This window comes from Passer domesticus, chromosome 8 (genome assembly GCF_036417665.1).
Source record: "Passer domesticus isolate bPasDom1 chromosome 8, bPasDom1.hap1, whole genome shotgun sequence".
NCBI classification, from domain to species: domain Eukaryota; kingdom Metazoa; phylum Chordata; class Aves; order Passeriformes; family Passeridae; genus Passer; species Passer domesticus.
Window position 1 is genome coordinate 31,999,255 of NC_087481.1, and position 23,806 is coordinate 32,023,060.

General features: G+C 36.6%; 1 protein-coding gene across 3 annotated transcripts in view; it reads left to right on the plus strand.

Moving 5' to 3' along the window:
• BMPR1A (bone morphogenetic protein receptor type 1A) overlaps positions 1-23,370 on the plus strand; it is a 73,178-nt gene extending 49,808 nt beyond the window's left edge. For all 3 annotated transcript variants that reach the window (XM_064430135.1, XM_064430134.1, XM_064430136.1), the window contains 11 exons: positions 1,779-1,982; positions 10,696-10,858; positions 12,152-12,254; positions 12,746-12,845; positions 13,632-13,731; positions 14,541-14,685; positions 15,543-15,735; positions 16,095-16,392; positions 16,880-17,055; positions 17,579-17,709; positions 18,781-23,370. In XM_064430135.1, the coding sequence (XP_064286205.1) occupies positions 1,916-1,982; positions 10,696-10,858; positions 12,152-12,254; positions 12,746-12,845; positions 13,632-13,731; positions 14,541-14,685; positions 15,543-15,735; positions 16,095-16,392; positions 16,880-17,055; positions 17,579-17,709; positions 18,781-18,906 (1,602 nt within the window). In that variant the 5' untranslated portion in view covers positions 1,779-1,915 and the 3' untranslated portion in view covers positions 18,907-23,370. The remainder of the gene's footprint in view (positions 1-1,778; positions 1,983-10,695; positions 10,859-12,151; positions 12,255-12,745; positions 12,846-13,631; positions 13,732-14,540; positions 14,686-15,542; positions 15,736-16,094; positions 16,393-16,879; positions 17,056-17,578; positions 17,710-18,780) is intronic.
• The last annotated feature ends 436 nt before the right edge of the window (positions 23,371-23,806 follow it).

A 23,806-nucleotide genomic window follows, 5' to 3' on the forward strand; every position in this document is an offset into this window, starting at 1 on the left:
CAAATATGTATTCTTCTGAAACTGGACAAGACAGAAATTATTTCTAAAAATACTTTAAACAGACTATTACTAAGATTTATTTGGTTTTGCTTGATAGAATACTGTAAATAAAGCCTTTGTTCTTATTGCTGCATAAAGCTGTTGGCAGTTTTCAAATTCCACATGTTTTATTGAGGATTGGAAGTTCATTACCAATGAAACACAGAATAAAACATTAATACTTCGGCTCTTACGTTGCTGGCCTCATGTTTTATAGCTAGAAGGACGTTCCTTATTAACTGTCAGAATTGGTGTTGTGGCATAGGGAGCACAAAAGAGTGAATATTTTTGCTTTTCCCTCTGCCTGGCCAGGAAGTTTACTTTGAAGTTCCTGGTGCTCTGGACGTTTGCACAGTGCGCGGTTCTGAGTCTGTCCCACCACAGCCAGGCAATAATCCTGGCCGGGGCCATGACTGCCGTGGTGCTTGGGGTGCGTGGCTCCCTCTTTGTGGCTGCATTAGGGAGAGGTCAGAGACGTGTGAAAAGTAGGCCAGGGGTCGGGGCGGCGCCGCGCCCGCTAAAATTGGAAGTGACGGACACCTCCCGGCTCAGCCGCTAATTTGCCTCCATGTTAAATGCCTCCGAAGACTCATTAAAATGAAAAGTTCTTGGGTCTCGCCGACACGCAGATTGAGTTATTGATGGAAGCGGCCACCAGCAGTAATTGCTGCCCGTCCCCGAGCGAACGCCCGCTCTGGCATTCATGAGCAGCGCCAGGCTGACAGGGGTCGGGGGGTCAACCCCTCCGAAACGAGGCCAAGGAGAGGCAAAATCAGGGCTCTGTTCCTCTTTGTGCAGCTTCGCTGTTGTTGCAAGGAACTGTTGAGGTGTTCAAGCTGCTTTTTAGTCCTTTGAGGCCCAATTACGTTCCCCTCGCGCATCGCCATTGAAAAGTTCTGTAAGCAGAATGTGACCGCAACTACTGCAGTCTGAAAAAGTGACTTCTTCCTCAGTTGGCTGTCTTAGCTGTATGTTCATCCACTGCACAAGGGTAGAATTATGTTTTGTTCATGGAGCAAATGGCGTGTACATACGGTAGTGTAATTTTTCAAGAGGAATTAATTTGCACGCAGCTTGGGAATCCAGGATGTAATGATTTTGAATTGCAGTTAGTGTTGTCTTTTTCTGCAGTTCTCTTCTAGGAGAAGAAAGTAACAAGATAAATATATTAGGTAACCAAACTAACTGTTAAATTTAATGCAAATTTGGTTTTTATCCAGCAGAGAGGCTGGGGGATTTTTTGCAATAAAGCTTCTCTACCAGCAGTTTTCAACAGGTGGCCTAACATGGTGTTACTGCTTCTGCCCCAGTATTATGGGAAGTCACCACTTGTATTTAATTTTTATGGGAAATAATTTAAAGAAGGTTTCATTTCTGTAAAGAAAATAGTTTTCAAACAGATTTACGTGTTAAATCTGTTGAATGCTACCTCTAACAGCTATATGCAAGTCTAAAATTATACATCTGTGACCAGTGAGTTGACACATCCAATACTTTTAATAGGAATATGAAAACATCCCTGTGGGTTGTTACCAAACGTTTATATTTCAGAAGAACCCTGCTATTCAGTTAGATGGTAAACATAGCTAATGTTTTCAGATACTAATGTTAATAAACACATGGGGGTTTTTTTTGTTGGGTTTGTTGGTTATGCTCAGCATGATGACCATCTTGAGGGTTTTTTCCTGTTCCACAAATACATGAAGTTTTAAAACACTTTGTTTTATTGTATTTTCCAGGAAACAAAGGTGGAAAAGCCACAGAAGCATCCTTGCAGTCAAGCACCGACTCCTGTATTAGGCTTCACTGAACAGAGCTTTGCATTTGTCAAGCAGAAGGGCCGGTCGCCCTGCACAGGAAGGATTAAAAGTGAACAATGACTCGATTGAGAGTTCATGAGCAGTTGCTTGGAGCCTATCTGCTTATCATTCTCCATGTTCAAGGTAAATATGAACTAGTTGAAATAAGCTTATCTTTCTGATTTGAAGCAGAGTTGTGCTTTTTCCAGTGGTTGAAGTAGGATTTTTTTCTTTTGGAGTTTCTTTTGTGGGCAGGTGACTTTCCTGGCCTGATGTATCATGGGATGCTTCCCTATAGAGAAGGACATTCTAGTGGTCATTCATTGTAGTTTAGATTAGGTTTATTTTAGCAAATACTTAAGTAGAAACAATACCAAAAATGCCTAGTACACCACTGAGCAAGTTGGATGAGCAGCAGAAGTGAAGGTTTGACTTTCTGAATTTCAGTTCCTTCTGTGTGTGAATATTTGATCCCCTTAATTTGACCCACTGAAGAATTTGCAGTGTGCAGTTCCCCACACCTTTTGATGCTCCCAGCAGCCTAGAGAGGTAGTATGCCCTAACTAATCTAAATGAACTTTTTGTACCTGCTTGATAGGCCAAGGTGAGGCTATGGACTATCCACAAATACCCTTGTTTTCAGTTAGTGAAGATACTCATTCGTGTGTATTTTGTCTTTTCATACACCAATTATGAAAAAACTTCTGGAAATTCAGTTATCATTAGAACTTTAACTCCTCTGTCAAATTGGGTTGAATTGAAAACACACATCCCTGGTTGGGTCTCTGTGTAAGAATGTTCATTCTCCCAGCTGTGCACGCCTCATGTGTTTAGGTACACAGAGCTTTCCAGATATTTTCAGAAAATAGAGAAAACAAATTTGGTACTGCCATTTAAATACTTGAATATAAAAGGATTTATATTCCTATTCCATACTTAGATCAATTACTGATTAGTGAGTGCATGATTCTGAGATGTGAGATATTTACTATGTGAGATCTTTACTTTCAAGAATAACAATTCACTGAACCCATTAAAGTGGGGAGAGGAGGAAGCCTGGTAAGTACTCAAATGCCAATCTTGTTGTTTTTTTTCTGGTGTGAATCTGCAGTATTATATTAAAGGATATAGCAGAGCTGTCTCTTCAAAGCCTGGGCTTGATACATCCATTTGGACAGAAATAACCTAGTTTGGGGTATACTTGAAGGCTGTAGTAGATTACAGATATTTTCAGGTAGCTGTGAGGTGCTTAGATTAGGTAACGGGAATAAACTAAAGTAAGTTTAATTGAGAAATTAAGAAAGAAGTTTTGACTGAATGTGGTTAAGTATTATAACAGGCTGCCTGGGCAGGTAGTGCAATATTCATCCTTAGAGGTAGTCAGAACTTTACTGCAATGACTGATCAGCCTGGTCTGATGTAGAAGTTGGTTGTCCTGCTTTGACCAGGTGGTGGTACCAGGTGACTTCCAGAGATCTCTTCTCTAAAATACTGAGACATAATGTTTTGCTGTGGAGCTTGTTCTATTTGTATTGAAGCAGTTTTGCTGCTTCTGGTGGAAGAGACCAGCTTCTTCCCTTGTTCCCTTGAGGAGGCTGGGATTAATATGCTTTGTTCTTTTTGCTGAAGCCATGCTTACTCCTCTGCATTAGCCAATATTTAGCATTTTAATAATAAGCAATACCAACTGAAGAGTTTTTTTTCCTCTCTAGATTCAAATAGAACTAATAATACAAATATGCAAGTCTTCTAGTGCCTTAAAATTAAATTACATTAACTCCTTCCATGATCACGGTGATTAATAACAGTTCAGCAAATAACTTCCAGTAAGTAATATTGATAAATTAAGTTTAAAGACTGAAAATTATTTTTCAGCTTCAAAAGAAGAAATTTCCTTATCTTAGAAATTTTCCTGACTTTCAAATCAATACTGGGAGGGAGTTCTGAAAGCTGTGAAAAAGTTGAGCTTATTAAAATGTTGTTAGTTGTTTGCAAGTTGCCTAAGGGCTTTTCTTCAAACGTATGAAATATGCTTGGTTTCCAGGGCTGGTGAGGAAAAAGCCAGTCAAGTCTCTCTGCATTTCCCTAGATTCATGGGGGAGGAAAGAATTAAGATCATAGTCATAAAGCATTTGACATTTTTATAGGAAAGAGACAATCTAAAGTGAAAAGTTTAAACCATTGAAAAAGTAGTTTCAACAAGGAAAATATATGCAGGATGTTAGAAAAATGTATCATAAAGCAATTAACCAAGGTGAAAAAGATTCATTAAGAAAAATTGAAGAAAATTTGTGTGATTTACAGAAAGAGGAAGAAAAAGCAGAGAACGTAAAAAGCAGTGCGTGTACTTTCAGTGTCTGGCATCCAGGTTAATGGTTTGCTCTCTTGGGGTTTTTTTGGAGGCTTCTTCAGAATGTTAGGAATTTCAGAGCTTACCAAGACCTGAGAGAATGATAAAAGTAAATGTCTGTATAGCTGCATGTATAAATGCATACCAGATTCCTTAACAGGTAACTTGAAAAAGCAAGTGGCTGCATGTGTTGATTACTGTGAAAATATTCTTACAGTAACAACAGAAACCAGAGGCAGTTCCATGACATTAGTGGTGAATAGCTGCAGTTTCTCAGGTTGGTGATGTGCAGCAGGGGGACCCAGTGGTTACTCTTTGGGTTGTATCTTTATAACTTTGGGACTTCTTCATTTACTTTTAGAAATAGTCAGAAATAAGCCTGGGTTGCAGATGGCCAGATTTAATAACAAACTCTTCAATTAAAACATTCTGTATTTCCTTTCTTGCTGTGGAAGGCCTTTGCAGTATCTTGAAGTCCATGACCTGCTCTGCATCTTCATCCACCTCCTTTTTCTGATCAAAGGCAGGAGGTCTTGGGCTTCAGCCACACTTGTGGCTGCACTAAACAGGTTTTGTCTTCCCAGTAGTGCAGGGTTTTCAGGCAGAGAACCACTTTTACTTCCAAGTAGAGTATTTCTTTGTTGTTACAGTACATTGATGAGCATGTCTGATCAATATATGTAGCAGTAATAAAGTGCTTACCATCTACTTAAACATGTTCTCATAAATTTGGTTCTTCATTGCTGGCAATTTACTTCCCATGTGGTTCATCACACGTTTGTATTCTTCAAAGACACCACAGAAGACCAGTATTTTAATCCTTGTAAATTAGTTGACTAAAAATGTATTAATACCACTTGATATGCATAAAGATATATTAAAAGTCAAATTTAAAAATAATTAATGTTAATATTAAATATTAAAATGGATTTCAAGTTGCCACTGTTACTGAACTAAAAAAAAACCTGTTGATTTTAGTTCACTGCTCTAATTACTTTTATTCAAACACTTGATATAGATAAGATATATATTAAGATACATTTTAAAAACTTTATGCACTTTCTAAATTTCTCAGATGAAGTAGTTAACTGAATTTGAATGTATAAACTAATCTGAAACACAATTCTAAAATCTATAGAAGGAACTTACAGTTGTCAGTAGCTCATTCATTATTTGAAAACACTGGTTCTGTTTATTAGTCATTTCCCCAATTAATGTCTGCATCTGTCTTTAAAACATGGGCAACAACCACGTTCTTATAAATTTGATTAAAATTCTTCCAAGGGATTATTTAAAGTTGATCTATTTCTTTATTAAAATTTCTCATTTAGTTTTAAGTAACTTTATTCTTTAAAAGCAGTTTTAATTTAAATTAGAATGCAGTATACTTTTAAGAAAAATGCACAAAATTTTCAAGTCTCTGGCTTTTATATTGAGTACATAAGAACAGAGCAGTTTTCAGAAATGACTTTTGGGGAAGGGAAGTTGGAGCAGAGGCTGAGGACTGTGGGTTGGGAGGCAGAGGAGGCAGGGGCTGCCTGTCTGTGTTGAGCACTGATGTAGCTCCTGGCAGAGCTGGAAGGACAGGAGGGAGGTTTTAAACCAGGAGTCTGGGAACATGCTGTGATTTTTAGGAACCAGTTCTGCTAGATGGAGCTACCTCTAACATGCCTGGTCTTTGGAGATCACAGCCTTAATACATAAAAAAGCACTGTAGGGAGAATTATGGTTACAATGCCAAACACAGAGTTTGGAGAAGCATTTAAGATACCTTCTTTGCACTCATACAATTTTTCTGATTTTTAAAAAAGTTATTTTGTTTTTGAAGAGCAAGTGCTAGTATTGTATTCAAGCTGTGTCAGTTGTACTGAGGTTTAATTCACATAACAGAGCATGTTAAATCATTATGAAAGTTTGTGATAGGCAGAAAGGTGAAATGTTCTTACTGGAGTAGGGGATTTTGCTGTATCTGCATCCTAAGCAGGAAAAAGTAATTTAGAACTACCACATAAAAATGTCAAGGTATGGCTTTTTCATAAGGAAGGCATATCTAACATAAAGAGCATAAAGAGCTCTGGAACAACTTTCATCTTTGATGGAAAGAGTCCAGTGGCATCAGCACCAGCAGGGAGGCAGGTAAAGGGGCTCTTCTGACTAAGATTCTTCTTACTTAAATATTGAATTTCTTGTTGCTTACAAGCATGGATCACAGTAGCTACAAAGAAATGCCTCTAGCACTGCATTTCTGCTAGGATAAATCCCTTTAAAGGATAATGTAGTCTGGAATAGAAATGTTTTTATGGGCAACACCTATATTATGAACTCAGAAAGCTATCAAACAACTTGACTGCTATAGGCCATATTGGACCTTCCTTTGTGGAGAAAGACAGGATACAAGTAAGTAAAAAAAATTGTAGGCATATTTTGGCTTTTGTGTTTGTCTTCTTACACTTACTGCTGTCTCTGCATTTCATAGAGCTGTTTTTTATGGGTCACACAAATCTTTTCTTAGATCAGAAGACTAAATGAAATTATATCTGTATCCTGGCATTGAGTTGCAAGCAGGTTAACTCGGGTTTTAGTGATTAGTAACACTGCAGTGTCACGCACAGAACATTTTGAAGATTTATCCATGTTAATATTCATATTTGAAGCGTGCTTTCAAGTAGACTTAGATTTCTAACCTAGTGAGATTTTTTATATCCTGTGCTTCTTTGAAATACATTTTATAGTCTTAAGTTATTTTCTGTGACGGGAAGAAGCAGTGCTTTGAATAATTTATATTTTTGATCAAAGGCTGGATATGATACATTGTCAGGCGCTGTTCTAACAATTTCTTTTATTATTAGCCTTTTCAATTTTTATTTATTTTATTAAAATGAAGTTTAATTTTAAACAGAAAACCATTTAAGTGTTGTCCTGTCTGTAACAGTTGTTCACATTTGTAGAAATCTACAATGCATGCAGTGTATGATGGGGCAGAGCAGAAGACAAAATCAGAACTTGAAGTCCCATCAGCTTTTTTTCATCAGTGTCTTACACTGCAGTGAAGTTAGGAGAATGTTCCACCCTTACTCTGATATTTTTTTGAATGTTGTAACTTTGTAATGCAGTAAAATGCACATTACAGAGCAGTTTGTATGTTTAGAAGTCTATGATATGGTTGTTCTCAAGGCTAGAAGTGATCCAGGATCTTGAACAAGCTCACCAGTGTGTGATAGCTCATTTGTTGCTCTTGTGTATTATTTTGCCCCACCAGCTCCGTGCAGTTTGCAGGTGGAGGTTAGGAAATGGTGGAGAGGAAGCTTTGCTGTGCCCGGAGTCTCTGGGTGCTGCATTTCAGTGCACAGTACACTGCACTTACACCTTTGAAGGTTATGTGAGATTTGTGTATGTATGTTTCTTAGCTGTACTGCAGAGTGACAACTGCAAGTGTCATGGAAAAGAAGAGATTAATTACATCATCAAGTAGTGTAGTGTCACAAGATCCTAAAACATGATCCTCCCTTTGCCTGTCCTGTTCCCAGGGGGAAGATGCAGCAGTGTGAATGTCTGAGAGCTGCAGCTCTGAGGGTGGGGACATAAACCTTGGAGCAAGATGTTCTTTAGGCCTATCCTTAGTTCTCTCTTGTTCATTTACTCAGTATTTATTAACCAGGAAAAACAGCAATGAAGCATCCTGTGAGTTCAGGGCCTTCATTTGCCCTCTTAATAACTAAGGTGGATGGAAGCCAAGTCTTTCCATGCTTGACTCCCATTCCCATACCCAGCAGCTTTAAAATGGACACTAATGAGTCTTGAAGTGCTGCTGCTGAATTGCAGTACTGCAGTAAAGGATACAGTTAGGTATCCTAGGTGGAGGCAATTAAAAACTGTTTTGTGAAGTAATCCCAAACTTCCTCCAAATTTTCCTATTCTCTTCTCTGGGTACTCAAACTTCTGTCTAAGAAGAGTTCTGCCTACAGTCTTAGGAAGTAAAAATGCAAGAGTGAAGTGATTTTTTTTTCCCCCCCCCATTCTTTGTGCAGTTCAGGTATTACCTGTAAGATGAAAGCAGGCTACTATGGAGTTTTACATTACAAAAATAATGAAATTGTAGTCTGTTCTTGCTTTGAATAAAAATCTTTGCCTACAGAAACTGAACAAAAGACAAAGATGCTATTTCTTTGAGAATACAGTTATCTGTTTTGGATTTTATATGGTATGTGCTTCTCATAAATCTCATAATGCAATCCATCTTAATAAATGAAGAGGGAAAATGTATTTCATGTCACTTTTAGTATAAAAGGTTGTATACCTGCAGAAATGCTTCATTGTTAGTTTACAGAGAATTATACTGCTTTAAAAGATGCCAGACATGCACAAAATGTTCTTCTTTCTGTTCTGAGCTAGAAGAAGCCATGCTTTAAGGGTTCCTTGGATTTCTCATCTAATAAACTTAAAAAACATTGCATTCAGTGCTCAGGGTAGGAGAATGGATGAGTGACTGTAAGACACTGATAATAAAATACCATAAAGACTTTTAACATGTGGAATGTCCCTCAAGATAAGAGGGATTTATAACATCAATTGGGAAAGTTACTGTAGTCATTCAACAGAATCAGAAAGACAATATTTGTACATATGCAGTGGCTTTTGCTTTAAATATTAAGTAGAATTACCTGTTCTCTGAGCAGGTAAGGATCTCCTAAATGTGAATACAGACTGTTTTGTAATGTCTCTAGCAAAGTATTAAAATTACCTTTCAGTTTATGCTGGGAAGAAATATGTAGAAAGAGAGAGGGGGGTGGATGGAGGAGCTGTTTCAGTCGTGCAGGATTCTTCTTGGTTAAATCAGAAATACCTACAACCTGCTGTTATTCTAGCACTGGGTCTTGTTTCTTGTGAGCAGTCTGTACAGATCAGCACTGTTTAACTTGGGCATTACTGAAATACTCTCTGAAGACCACATATTAAATAAAGCACTGCTCTGTGATTTCAGTGTTTAGGTAAATGGTGTATTTCTCAGGATATTCTTTTACTTGTATCCAGAAGAATTTGCATTACTTTGCTGCACTGGGCAGTGCACTGGGCATGCTCTATTAACTGGATGAGGCAATCTGCAGGTCTGCTATTTTCAGTACAGTAGGTTCAAATTTCACAGGTATTTAATTGGCACTTGTCTGAATGACATAGTGATGTTACAGTGATGTAGAGTGATGCAGAGGGCTGTATCTGCAAGAGATTTTAATCAAGTTTTTCTGGACATGTTTCAAGCAAGGTACAACAGGACACTAATATTCTTATCACTCTACAGCTCGTGCTTGCTAGGTTTGACAGGAAGCCCAAGAATCTCTTCAAAGACACTCTGAGTTTTCTGGTCAGATTTCTTTTCCTTAGAAAAACAAAATTTAAAAATGAAATTTTAAACTAAATTTTAAAATGAATTTTTTATTGTGACCTCCATTTTTTTATTAATAACTGAATTTGTAAAAGCTTCTGGTGGTCCTGACTGGCTGCTGGCTTATCTTGCCAGCACTGACCCTCACACAGAGCCTTGCTGTAATCTGTGTCAGTGCAAGTGATAGTTTGTTCACAGCTCTTCTGTCTGTATTTGGTTCATACCTTGAGGATTTAGAGCCAAGGTGGTGAACAGAAAGAGATTTCTTGTTGGTAAAACTGTGTATGATAAAGCTGAAGGAGATAGGTAAAGATGTTCTCATCTCGTACAGTAACCACAGAGCATATTCCACATGAGGCAGATGATGTTCATCATTTTTGTTCTGGATGTTCTTCACAAAGAAGAAAACTGTTATTTTCTTCTGAATGCATGCATTCACAAAGCACTTTAATAATATAATCAAGAAAGAATGATGTTTAAGTCTGCTGCTGTTGAGAAACTGAGGGCTACTTGGAACATGATGCAGCCCCGTTTCTATTCTGTGAAAGCTTGTTTGGATGGATGTTCGTGTCATTTACTGAAATTTAATTTGCAAACAAGGTTTACTTTAGCTGTGTTTTGAAGTAGTAATGCATACAGAGATCAAAAAAACCAAGAGATTTTGGAGTTATTACTGCTCTTCCATGAGACTGTGAATCTATAAAAAAATTACTTCAGAAAATTAGAAAATTGCATATTAAGTATGTTCAGCCATGCATAAAATTATTCTTGTTGTGGTTATTAAGCCGTCAGCATTTTGGTTTTCTGAACACATGAATGAGAGAAGCTTTCTTCAGAAAATTCTAACCAGTTACACCACTGCTTTCCTGCCCTACCTGGAAAAGAGAAAATATCTTTATATTGATTATATGTGGTTGGAAGATCTGCTGTTAAGGTACAAAATAAGTTAGCAGGATATCTCTAGAATAAAATTATTAACTCAGATATCTGCTATAATCTTGGAAGAGGAGATTACCTTGTATACTTCAGTTATAAATATAATTATTGTTGTCATATTTTGCCTATAAAACTCTTGAGCAGTTGTCAAAGAGATGTAAACTTTTTTTGGTTGTATTTTTTGTGTCCAGGTCAAAAGCCAGACAGCATGCTTCATGGTACAGGAATGAAGACAAATTCTGACCAAAAGAAACAAGCAAATGGAGTAACACTTGCTCCAGAGGACACCTTACCTTTTCTTAAATGCTACTGCTCAGGACATTGTCCAGATGATGCTATTAACAACACGTGCATGTAAGTGCTGCATCCAGGATAGAGAGGCTCTTTGAAGAATATAATTTTGGATTTTGAGAGAGCAAACTACCTCTGGAGGCTGACCAAGTTTCTCTCAAGAGATCTGACCATAATTGATTATGTTCTGAGAGTGCTAAAACTCTTGGGCATCTCTGTTTTCACCACACCATAGAATAATTTACAACTGGTCATTTTAAGCCTAGCAACTGCTTTGAAGGACAGAGGTTTTAAGTAACCCTGTGGTATTTTATAGCTGGGTGAGTATTAAGTGACCCAAATCTAAGCCTTCTGACATGACCACCTGTTTGCTTATTTCTTCACCTAGTAGTCAAAAAGGTAGTGTAAACAACATGGCCATTTACTGAGAATTCTTCTTGTTACATAAAGGACTATGAAGGAAAGGAGGTTAAAATAAAGAAAAGCCTGTGGACATGTAGAGACAGGAGGGAAGTTTTATCTTTGATAGGTATAAGAATCCTAACAGACTCATGCCTAGGTTAGGTGCTTGCTTAAGGTGGTTTTTTTTTCATGTCCTGAAACATTCTTGTTTTTCTTTTTTTCTCTCCATTTGCAATTCCGTGTTCAAGGCCCTTCTGTTTTCTTCCTTAAGAATTAATATACACACTTGAAAACATATTACTTGCTCCTGCAGTTTGAGTCTTCACTTTAACATTCAGTCTCTCTAAGGTGTCACTTGGCAGTTCCTGTGGAACCCAAGGAGGCAGAATAAACACTGCTGTCTTTTTAAATGTAAACACAGGCAGTAACTTACAAACAGTTTTGAACTGAGAAAATGTTCCAGTATTTTGTCTTTTAAGCCTCTTGGTATTTATTTATTGGATTTTATTGCCCTCTAGTGTTTGCAGCCTGTATAGGCCTTACTAATTTTTGTCTGACCTAGCAACTGATAGGCCATTATGCTCATAATAAAGCTATTAGTTAAAAAACACACGGTGTCTACGTGCAGGGTACCTTATGGCATTAAGCTTTCCACATCTGCATTTCTTTGAATTAGTGTAAATAGATTTTTGGCAAACAAAATTATTTCTAAATTTGTTTTTCTTGGTATCTGTGTTGAGGGAATTAATGAATATTTGTGAGAAAGCATCCCTGTAGTGTTCTGTTTGAGACTACTGTGGGGGCCTTTTGTTCTCAAATTGGATGGTCACCACTCTACTAAAGAATTTTTGTAGAAGTTTTCATTCTAGAATTCTTAATAGGTTCATGGTCAACTAATGCTGAATATTAAATGATAAACATGCTGGTCAAGCACATGTGATATGTTTATTGCAGAACTAATGGGCATTGCTTTGCTATCATTGAGGAGGATGAACATGGAGAACCCACGCTTGCTTCTGGCTGCATGAAGTATGAAGGTTCAGACTTCCAGTGCAAGGTGAAACAATGAGATTTATACCAGTGCCATACTTTCTTTCATGTTTATGCCACTCCCGTTTTTATATGGCATTCTGGGGATGGTTCTAAAGCAAATACTGCTGCTATGATGAATGTAAGAGAAAAACTTCTAAAGGGATTGCATTTTTTGTCTTAAGAGCAGTATTTATTTAACATATGGTTAACTGGTTTTGACTAAGCTTGAGGTTTTTCCCATGTATGAAATAGCAACTTAAGTAGAAACCATCTATTTCTGTGCAACAAGTGACAAACATCTCATGAAATATAAAAAGAATGCAAGATCAAACGTAGGCTCAGAGATTAGATGATGTCTGTCTGCCACTGCAGAGTGATCTCATATGTGAAATGGTGTGGTTGAAGTGCCTTTGAATAAAATAGATTACAGTTTTGTCTGCTGTGTTGTAGCTGTAGCATCTCCTGTCCCCGTTTTAGCTTCCAAGTCTGAGTGTTCATTGAATTCTCCTTCAACAGGACTCACCTAAAGCACAGTTACGCCGAACAATTGAGTGCTGTCGCACTGATTTCTGCAATCAGGATTTGCAACCAACATTACCACCTCTTGATAGTACAGGTAAACAGCTCCTGTATGTTCACACTGCTAAGGAATGCTGTGTAGGTTCTGTTCTTCCTGATCAACAGTAAAAATAAGGAGAAAATGTAATTACAGTATTGCACAGGTCTGGTTTTTTCCATACTCAGTAATTTTTATTTGAACATCTGTACTACTCTTCATTTTCTATTTTCAGTTTTCCTTTTCTGCCACTTTCAAGTTAATCTTTTCCTTGATCAATCACTCATGGCATTTTTATTCTTGTTCTTAATATGTTCATCTCTTGACTGCATGTGATCTTCTGATCTGTTTTTATTCTGTTTCCACAGTCTGATCTCTTTTTAAAATGTTTCTCTTAATCTCTGCTGTGCTTTTACCATTATGAATGCCATCATAAAAAAAACTATTTAGACCTTGTTAACACCTCTTTATTGCAAATTCATTCTCTTTCTGTTGTTCCCAGCGAAAATAGTTTGTTTTCATGTGCTTATTCATTCATTGCCAGGCAAGTTGTACTGGTCTAACTCTTGTTTTATATCTTCTCAGAATCTTAGTGCTCTAAATCCTTAATTTCTTTTCTAACAAACTAGCAAGACTCAACCAAAACCAACAACTCCAAAATCTCAAGCTGAATTTTTTTTGTCATTCAAATGAATTTATCTTTTCTTTTGTGGTATAAATACTTTGATACACAATATATGAAACCATACCTAAAGAAACTGTTTACAGTATATGTTTAATTAATAGACTTTGGAAACTCTCTTTTTTTCTTTTCTATTTTTTCTTTCTTTTTTTTTTGTCAAATAGATGGACTTTTTGATGGCAGCATTCGTTGGATGGCAGTGTTGATTTCTATGGCAGTCTGCATAATTGTCATGGTCATCTTACTTAGCTGCTTTTGTTACAAGTAAGAAAGCACTTTCTTTATTGGCAACATTTTTAATTTTGCAAATCAGTATAAAGAGAACAGTTATTTTGCTAATGTACTCAGTTAATCGTTTGTAGATTGGAAAAATCAGTTGTAACCTGATTTCACATTTCTGTGGGTAGCAGTTTCCATCACTAGGTAAAATGAAATGTTCACAGCAGAGAATTTAAGTGAGTTTGATCCTTCCTCTGGGTACAAAATATTTACAGTTTTGCAAGCTACATGTAATTTCGATGCTATAGCAGCGGATAAACAGGAATATCATCATGCTTTTTTTGCTTCTAGATCTTCAGTCACTTTCAATAGTTAAATTTCATCTGCTTCTGAGATTTTCTGCTGATTTTCAAAACTCAGTAATTATCCAGCTGAGCTATGGCAGTTCATTCAGGTGCTTCTGTTAGCACCAGCCCTGTGCTGGTGGTGATCACTGTTCTAGCACTTTCCAAGGCTTGTGTCAGCCTCAGTTGCTGTGGTTCAAGGTTCTGACTGTTCTTTTAACCCAAAATCAGCAATGTTGTGCTGGTAACTCTGAGGGTTGAGTATTAAAAATGGTGTGTTTCCCCCTCACTGATAATCAGCTGACAAACCTGTACATGCATTACAACAGATTCTTAACATTAAAAAGCCATATAAGTTACATTTCAGGAAAAGAAAAAATACAGTAATATCTGCTTCTCTGTTTTTTTCTTTTGAGAAAGTGTGTATATTTAAATAGCTCCTTTCCTAGAGCAGTTTGCTACATATCTTAAATGTTGTGGAGTTCAACTTAACTTCTGTTACTTTTGCAGGCATTACTGTAAGTCAATGGCAAAGAGGCACTGTTATAATCGTGACCTGGAACAAGATGAAGCATTTATTCCAGCCGGGGAGTCATTAAAAGACCTTATTGACCAGTCACAGAGTTCTGGGAGTGGGTCAGGGCTACCACTGTTGGTAAGTCATAAACTTGAGATTTTTCTTCAGTGAATTATTATCTTCACATAGTTAATTAAAATTGTGTGAAATTAGGTATGTTAAAAAATCTGTTGGCATCAGCAGAATTCAAAGCAAACTTAGAACCTGCAGCTGTTAAGATAAAAATACAAGAAATGGCTAATGTAAGTATCAAATTGAGTGAACTCAGAGATTTTACTTTCTTAGTATCCACTGACCATCATTAAAATAGAAAAGCCAGGGAGGGACTTCTTACAAGGGCATCAAGGGGAAATGGCTTTAAACTGAGAGTAGGTTTAGATGGGATGTAAGGAAGAAATTCTTCACTGAGGATGTTGAGGCACTGGAACAGGTTGTCACAGAAGCTGTGGATGCTCCATCCATTGCAGTGTTCAAGACCAGTCTGGATGGGGCTTTGAACAACCTCTTCTAGTGGAAGGTGTCCACACGCATGACAGAGGGGTTGATGATATTTAGGGTCCTTTCCAACTCAAACCGTTTTGTGATTATTATTCAGAATTGTGTTCATTCACCATCTTATATAATACTTGCATAAAAATTAGCCAGTGAGACAGATGACTATAAATCAGAAATAAAATGCAAGAGAACATACCCTTGAGTTGTCTTAAATATTTTTGGGGGTTTTTTATGCCTTGGAGGCAGCAATAATGAGTCCAAAAGTGGAATGTAAAAAATTTCATGGAACAAATTTTACAATGGTATCAAACTTTAGAGTAATCCAAGCTTGAAGCTTGACAAGCAGCCTGGCCAGGTACTTTTATTTAAGTGGTGTGTTTCCCTCCTCCATCTTTTACCCTTTTTTTTTTCTTTTTTCTTTTTCTTTTTTTTTTCCTTAGGTTCAGCGCACTATTGCCAAACAAATTCAGATGGTGAGGCAAGTTGGAAAAGGCCGATATGGTGAAGTGTGGATGGGCAAATGGAGGGGTGAAAAAGTGGCAGTCAAAGTGTTTTTCACCACAGAAGAAGCCAGCTGGTTCAGAGAAACAGAGATTTACCAAACTGTTCTCATGCGACATGAAAACATCCTCGGTAAGGCAGCAGAACATTGCTCAGCTGCTGGAGGGTGGAGGAGGAGCTCTTAGTGGGTGGCATGAGGGGTCTAAGGTAGCTCCTGTGGAATCACCAGATGGGTTATTCCCTTAATGTGCTCTAATAAAATGTTACTCAAAGTGTAGAATTTTTCTGCTTTTGGTTGGAAATAAATCTGCAGTCTCTTTGCTGGAAGGTTGGACTGGTAACCTCACAGTTAGAATCAGGGGTTCTACATGGTGAGTTTTCATAAGGACAGCATGTGTTTTCTGCTACAGTACAAGAAGATACAGCTTTAGGAATTATCACTAAATCTACTGCACAAAAATTTTATGTACCTTGGTTTATTCATTTCATAGGTTTCATAGCAGCAGATATTAAAGGCACTGGCTCCTGGACACAGCTTTACTTGATCACGGATTATCATGAAAACGGATCATTGTATGATTTTCTGAAGTGCACTACTCTGGACAACAGGGCTCTGCTCAAACTGGCCTATTCTGCTGCATGTGGCCTGTGCCACCTGCACACAGAAATCTATGGGACACAAGGCAAGCCTGCAATTGCACACAGGGACCTGAAGAGTAAAAACATCTTGATAAAGAAAAATGGAACCTGCTGCATTGCAGACTTGGGTCTTGCAGTCAAGTTTAACAGGTAACAAATCCTCTGTCATGGGAAAACTTTCATGTAATTTTTTTATTTAATGCACCAGATACACAGTTTAAAAAGGCAGATGGAATGATTTGGTTGTGTGCTTTTGGGATTTTTTTCCCAGTTTTGAGGGCAAAATGTAGTTCTTGAAAGCTGACAAACATCATGATGAAAATAGGTTGTTAAGAAACAATAAAAAGACTCTTATGGAAAATAAAAGTTTTGTAGAGGAAATGTAGACTAATTTTTTTATTCAAAACTAGCCTTTCATAGTAATTGCAATTGCGTAAATTCTTTTGTAGGAAATTTGAACAGCATATAGGTAGTTGAAACTTAATTGAAGATGTGTTACTTTAATAATATAGTTAAATACCTTTATTAGTTTAAGTTCCATGGAGACAGAGACTTGTCTTCTTAGTGGTTGTGCCATACAGGATTTCACACCTTGTAACAGTCCACAATTCAGTAACTTGCTAATGTTTTCATATAGTGACACAAATGAAGTTGATGTTCCCTTGAACACCAGAGTGGGAACAAAACGTTACATGGCTCCAGAAGTCCTGGATGAAAGCCTGAATAAAAACCATTTCCAGCCATACATCATGGCTGACATCTACAGTTTTGGGCTGATCATCTGGGAAATGGCTCGGCGATGTGTCACAGGAGGTGAACTTTTAAATATTCTGGATAAAATCTACCAGGCCCTTCCCTCACTCTAGCAATGCTTCCCCAGGAAGTAATATAATTAGCTTGCTGTGTCATTAGGCTTTTATTCTTTAAAAGCAGTAGTAGTAGTCTGACAAATATTTTTGTGACTCATCCTGGCTTTTCTTTTACTCTGCTTTTGTATCCTTACGCATCTTCACCTGTATTCTTCTTCCATCTTATATTTCTCTGTGCTTCTTTGTAGTATGTAGTAAATTAGAAAACGCTAAAGCTAGCATTTAGTATCAAAATCAAAGGCACTGCAAGGAATCATCATAGCTACTAAAGTTAATAATGATAGTATTGGAACTTTTACGGTAAATTATTGTTGTAGTGAAATTTTCAGATTTTAACACAGTAAAACTCAGTGTGTTGAGTTTAACTTGGCAGAAAGTTAATTTTTGTTCCTGGCTAAGGAAGCCTGAGAGTAGATCTGTAGATCAATTTATTTTAATTGTTCCTAATCTTTCACAATTATCTGCAGGTATTGTTGAAGAGTACCAGTTGCCATATTATGACATGGTGCCAAATGATCCATCCTATGAGGACATGAGAGAAGTGGTGTGTGTCAAACGCCTGCGCCCGGTGGTGTCGAACAGATGGAACAGCGATGAAGTGAGTGTGCTCAGAGGAAAAGCTGCTTCAGTTTGCTCATTAATATGGGGTGGCATTTGAGTTTAGTAAATACTAAAATGTTGTCAAGTAGAACCACATTCCCACATTCTGATACTCTGAAAACCTCACAGCAATAGTAGTAGAAAGACATGCTTGAGATCAATTCAAAATTCTGTACTTTTTAATGTATCTTTTCAGTGATCTGGGGGGGAAGATACCCTTAAGCAGCATGCAAGTATATGAATACTGCTCTACTTGAGATCACGTGTTTTAGAGAGTGGAATATATTCAGAGTTTAATTGGAGCTCAAACTTAAATTATTTTTTAATTCATTTTATTAGTCTTAATAGATATAGCTTATTGGTTTGTGTCATAAGGTATTTCCTGAAAGATGAAGCAGTTCCTTTGTGGATTTCCTCTTCCCTTTTTTCCTTTTTTACTGTTACATCCCAGGACAATCTGTGATATAAGTAAAATACTCTCATTTATACGTGTTTTTGAAGGGCCACAGCTTGAATACAGTAAACAAGACATAACTATTTCACAAAGCAAATTACATATGCCATATCCATTCTTCCCCAAGTCCTTGACTTCTATGAATTACCAGTTTTCTCTTTTTTTTTCTTTTTTTTTTTTAACTGCTGAAAGAACTGTTGTCATGTCTTTGTTTTCCCTGAAAGAATTCTCTATGGTTTTGCAGCCATATATGTGGAGATATTTCTGTTTATTGCTGCCACATTTGTACCACTGTTCTTGAGATGTACAGAGAAGTTCTGGTAATGCATCACTGAGAGACTAAATCAACACTTCCATTAGTTCCAGCTACTGTCACTAGGCAGTGAGGGAGTGGGATAAGGATTGGCATGTGGATGTTTGGTTTGGGGTATTTTGGGGTTTTTCCTTCAGTAGATCTCTTTATAATAGTTTTCTACCAATAATTTTGCAAAATATTTGGAAGCTGCACATTTTTGAACTTGAAAGTTCTGTAATTTGAATTTGACAGCAAACCAGAATTATAACTTTAAGCGTAGCAATTGTTACAATAATGTGCCTTTGTTTTTCCTTCTGCAGTGTTTAAGAGCAATATTGAAGTTGATGTCTGAGTGCTGGGCTCATAATCCTGCCTCAAGGCTCACTGCCTTGAGGATCAAGAAGACACTTGCCAAGATGGTGGAATCACAAGATGTAAAGATTTGACATAGGAAATTGACTTTGGAGAGCAAAGCTGGACTCCCTAGATCTTTTCACTCAAACGTGGGTGAGGAAGATAAAAATAGAGAAGAGGAAATAACTGAGATTCAGTATATTTTCTCAGCACACTTCTACAGGCTGCTAATGAAATCTTTCAGTACTTCATGGACCATGATACTGAGAGCCTCTATACACTACGTGCTACATATATGGACAGCCTTGAGAAAATACACGTTTTGTTTTGGTTTGAGCTGCATTGAGACTTCAATCATACTTAGTGAGTCTCCAGTAAAACTCTGGGTACTGAATTGAATGTTCAGATTACAGTGCTTTCTGTGAAAGCCTAACAAGCTATATGGATTCAACAGAGATGGAGAATATAAGCTTTTTTTTTTTTGTCTTCTACCTGATAAAACCTAGTCAATCCATACCAAGTTTTGGTGAAACAGCCTGTAGGTTATTAATCTGTTTGTAATACTACTCAGTTAAACAGTTCTTTATGCCTTTATGTGTGTGCCAGGATTATTTTGCTGTCATTTGGAATATATAAGAAACCATTTAAATGAACAAAGTTTTATGGTCAGGGCTCCGTGCGTTTTGTGGCTCCACAATCAGAGATTTGCTACTGAATCTTTTGCCATTAAGTTATCTTCAGAAATCTCAGTTTTAATTTTTTTGTTTTTTATTTGGTCACAAGGAGAACTGCAAAAATGTGAACCATTAAGTAATTTAGAAATGCCTGCCTAAATCTGTAAGGAGCTTGAAACAATCTCTTCTAGAGATGTAGGCTGCTTTGGTCATCTCACTTGCAGTCTAGAGAGAGCTTCATAATTGGATCCCTGAAATTTGTCATATTTTTTTCACAGTGCCACATGCAACCAGCATTTTTGCCATAGAATACTTTACATCTTAGCAGAAAGACTGATGGTGATGTGTGTTGCCTTCCTGCAGTATTTGGACTCTGATAGTGTCTGTCAGGCTCTGAATTTCTTCCCACAAAGGAACGGATTTGTCAGCTGTACCATGTGCTCTTTCATCATTTGACAAAACTAGGCAGAAGGTGAGTTTTGAAAGGCTTGAGAACAAGTCTGGTGTACAGACACAAAAGAGGGAAGGCAGGAAGCTCTGGGTGCTCTGAAGATCAGAGAATGCAGGAAAAGGTCGAGACCAGGAGAAGTGTGAACTGTTGAAGATCAGATCCACAGCGTGCAGATTTGGAGCTGGGTTGCTCTGATGTAGACACAGGAGGCCACATCTGTGGGCCACTTAGTGGAAGTGAAGATTTGAGACAAGGTAAATCAGTGGGTGTTGTAAGTTCTAGTTAAGTTTGGGAGGAATGGCATTGAAATTAAATCATGAAGATACAGTAAGTTAGCACAATTGCAAAACTTGGCTTTATTGTGCCAACTGTTGGACCTGAACGAGAAACTGAAGTTCTCCCACTGACCCACACAAGGTGTATAGAAGCCATAACCCTCCATGAGGTTACTGTAAAGTAGAATTATTGATTTATAACTCCTTTGGCACTTCTTCTTGGAAGTTAGAAAATAGTACCATAACTCAAGTTGAAGCTTCAAAGCATGAATTGTCTGAAGATTGAACACACAGTATTGAAACCATTGAATCTATTTGATAATTTTAAGTGCCTATAATTTTGTACTGTAAATCTTGTTCTAGGTAACTTTAAAAAGGGAAGTTATTTATACAGTGTGTTTTGTGCTTTAGTAAAAAAAAATACAATAAATACCTAGTCCTAAGTACATCTGTACAATTAGATATACGCACACACACACGCCATAGTTGAGATTTGAAGAAAAAAGTTAAGAATAATACCAGAACTGATGAAATTGTTAAAACTTCAGGTTGATTTATGCCAGATTATTTGTCTTTAAAAATTTACATAGAGGTTGTTTTGATGTGTTTAAATTTCCCTTGAAAATACAACTGATACAAAGCAATGTAACACAGAAGCAATGTGATTTGTGAACAATTACAACCTTTTAGCATGTTACCTTTTTGTTTTAATCCTGTAGTTCCCATAATGTAAATGGTCAGGCAAAAGATTGCAGTATTTTTATTTTCTATTGTGATGTACAGACTTTATTTAACAGTTCTACATATTTTATAGAAAACTAGCTATTTCAAGGGACTTTTTTTTTAAAATAAAGTCATTACTTTTGTTTAGTAATGCCTTTAAGTATTAATATGTATTCTGGCCGAGAAGTTCATAGGTATGTCAACTTTAACTTATTTGAAAACAGCAAGAGAATTATGATATTGTGCCACAATCCTCATGATAAAGGGCTTTTAAAAAATGTTTCTCCGTCCATTGCCAAGAAATTTATGATGATTTGAAATTGTTAATCATGTCTTCGCACATAATTTTTGCACAGGTAGTTGGAAAACTTTTGGTATAAGCCAAAAAAAGTAAGGGATAAGCTCTTTTTTCCTTCTCTAGAATTTTTATCAATAAGAAGGAAAAAATGTTTATGTAGATACCCTGCTAGCTTAAACTTTCAGAGCATGGAGATCTGTCTGAATTAACCCCATCCTATGTAGAATATTTTGTCATTTCTTCTAGAATTTGCCACATCTTCATTAACTGTAAACATGTTTTGTGATTTTTTTTTTTTTTTAGTTCATTTTTCCCAGCTCTTCAGGAAGCCCCTTCTGGAAGTATGAATTTCAATAATATCTAAATTTTCCCTTATTTTCCATTGTTTGGGTATTTGCAAGGCAGCAATAGGATGGTTAGACACCTTAGGACCTAAATTGATTTTCAAGTTACTTTAACATAGAGCCAACTGCTGCAAAGATGGTTTTTTGAGAGAGAAAAAAAGTCTTTTTTGCCTTAAACCTAATTTATCAGCACTTCAATTACTCTGTTCATACTCAAATGTATCATGCATGTGTAGTTTTTGCTGTGCTGAACAGCAGCTTCCTTGATTCTGATACTCAACAAAACATTAACACTAAAGGATGTCTATATTGATGCTTAATCATTTGGGGGGAAAAAAATGTGCTCTAAGCCAGCCCATTAATTTTTACTTAACTAAGCATAATTAGTGCAGACTCCAAAGGTAAGTTGTTGCTTTATGCAATCCTGTAGTGTTCAGAAGCCTTTAAGGTCAGAGAGAGTAATAAGATTCTTCTATTGGACTGTAATTAATCTTATTTTTGGTGGTCAAAATTTTAGGCATTTGTCATTCAAAAAAATATCTTCCAAAACTGGCAAATGTAGTTTTTTAGGGATTTTTTTGTTTGTTTTTTAATACAAAAATCAGCTGTGTGGAAAATACCTTGGGGAGTATCAAGACTGTGCCTTTGGAAGTTCTTAAACACTCATATGGAGGGATTTTTATGTTTATTGAACCTGTTCCATTTGATTTTAGATGGAAATAATTGGAGTCACTTCATTCTTATTGTCACAGCAACTAAAAGGAAAGTTTTTGTGTTCCTGGTTAACTTGCAAATTCCACCAGAGATGTGGTATTCCTATAGAGAAAATTAGGCTTACATTCTGAGTTTATTCTGAATTTTTACTTAATGTAATTTTTCCTCAAGAAACAGTTTTCCCAATATCCATCACTTTTTCTGAATTATTTTCTTTAGTAGCCTTCTTTGAGGCCTTGAATGAAATGTAAAATTAATATTTTAAGTTACCTCCATAGTAGTCTAGAATCAAATTTTAGATCGTGATCTAAATGACCATTTGAATGTGTTTATAAAACAAATCATTTGGATACATTTCATCTATTCTGTCTTAACAGACTGTATTTTAATGGTCTAAAAGTGTTTGAAGAGCAGAGATATAAAGTTAATAAACATTCTTTTGCTATTGCAGATATTTTTAAAGGGAAGTTACATGCCTGTCTTCTGTGAAATATTAGAACGATTTAGCCTTTGCTCACTCTCCTGACAGTGCCTCTGAGTTAAGTCTTTATCCTGTGCCCACAATCTTTATTCCAAGTAGGGGTGATGTCTAAAAGCAGCTGGCAGTGTTGCACAGTAGAGTCCTTATGGAACCATGGTGCTCAGCCTTGGTTGAACAGCAGAAGTAGAGGGCACATTACTTCTGGTTTTTTTGACAATGTAATTGTTGCTTTGTGAAATTTTCCTGTTTAATGCAATTCTAGAAGCCCACATCATGTAGTGACATTTGTGCTCCGACATGACATGCCCAAAATGAAATGTACTATATTGTATACAAGAAGAATAAATAACATTGTAGTTAACCTAGAGAAGATGTAAATAAAATATGAAAGAAGAGTGGAACAAGACAAATGGTCACACTCTTGTGTGTGTTATATGCCAGAAGTGTAGAATACTACTTTAAAAATGTAACACACTAATGTATTTTGTACAGCATCTGCTTTAGAAGGTGCCTTATTGAGTTTACCATGAATTGCTTGTTCTGTACACAGATTATGTCCAATGTATCATTTTTAAGTAAATAACCTTATTTTAGTACACATTAGTAATGTGTTTTGTTACTATAAGATTTTGCCTTAAAAGATGTAATAACTTGGAAATCCTAATACTGTAACTAAATAATTCCCTACTTTTTCATACCTCGTTGATGGCTTTTTTCCCCCCACAGTAAGTTGTTGATTACTGCTTTTATTGTTCAATGATATTGAAAATTATTTGGTGCTCTCTAAGTTCAAGCTCTTTATTCCTTGCACAATATTTAAATTTGGGTGCAACAGTAAAAAACAGTGTTTCCTTCTCCTGATTTTTATCCCTGTGTTACGGCAAAGCCAAAAGCAAGTCAAAATCAAATAATACTTTTGTTTGAACATATGCAAGTTCCCTACATGTTGGTTTTATCCATATAAATTTGCCTCAAGCTTACCAGGTAAAAACAGAAAAAATAAAGGGATGGGGAATTTTGTAATTGCTTTTT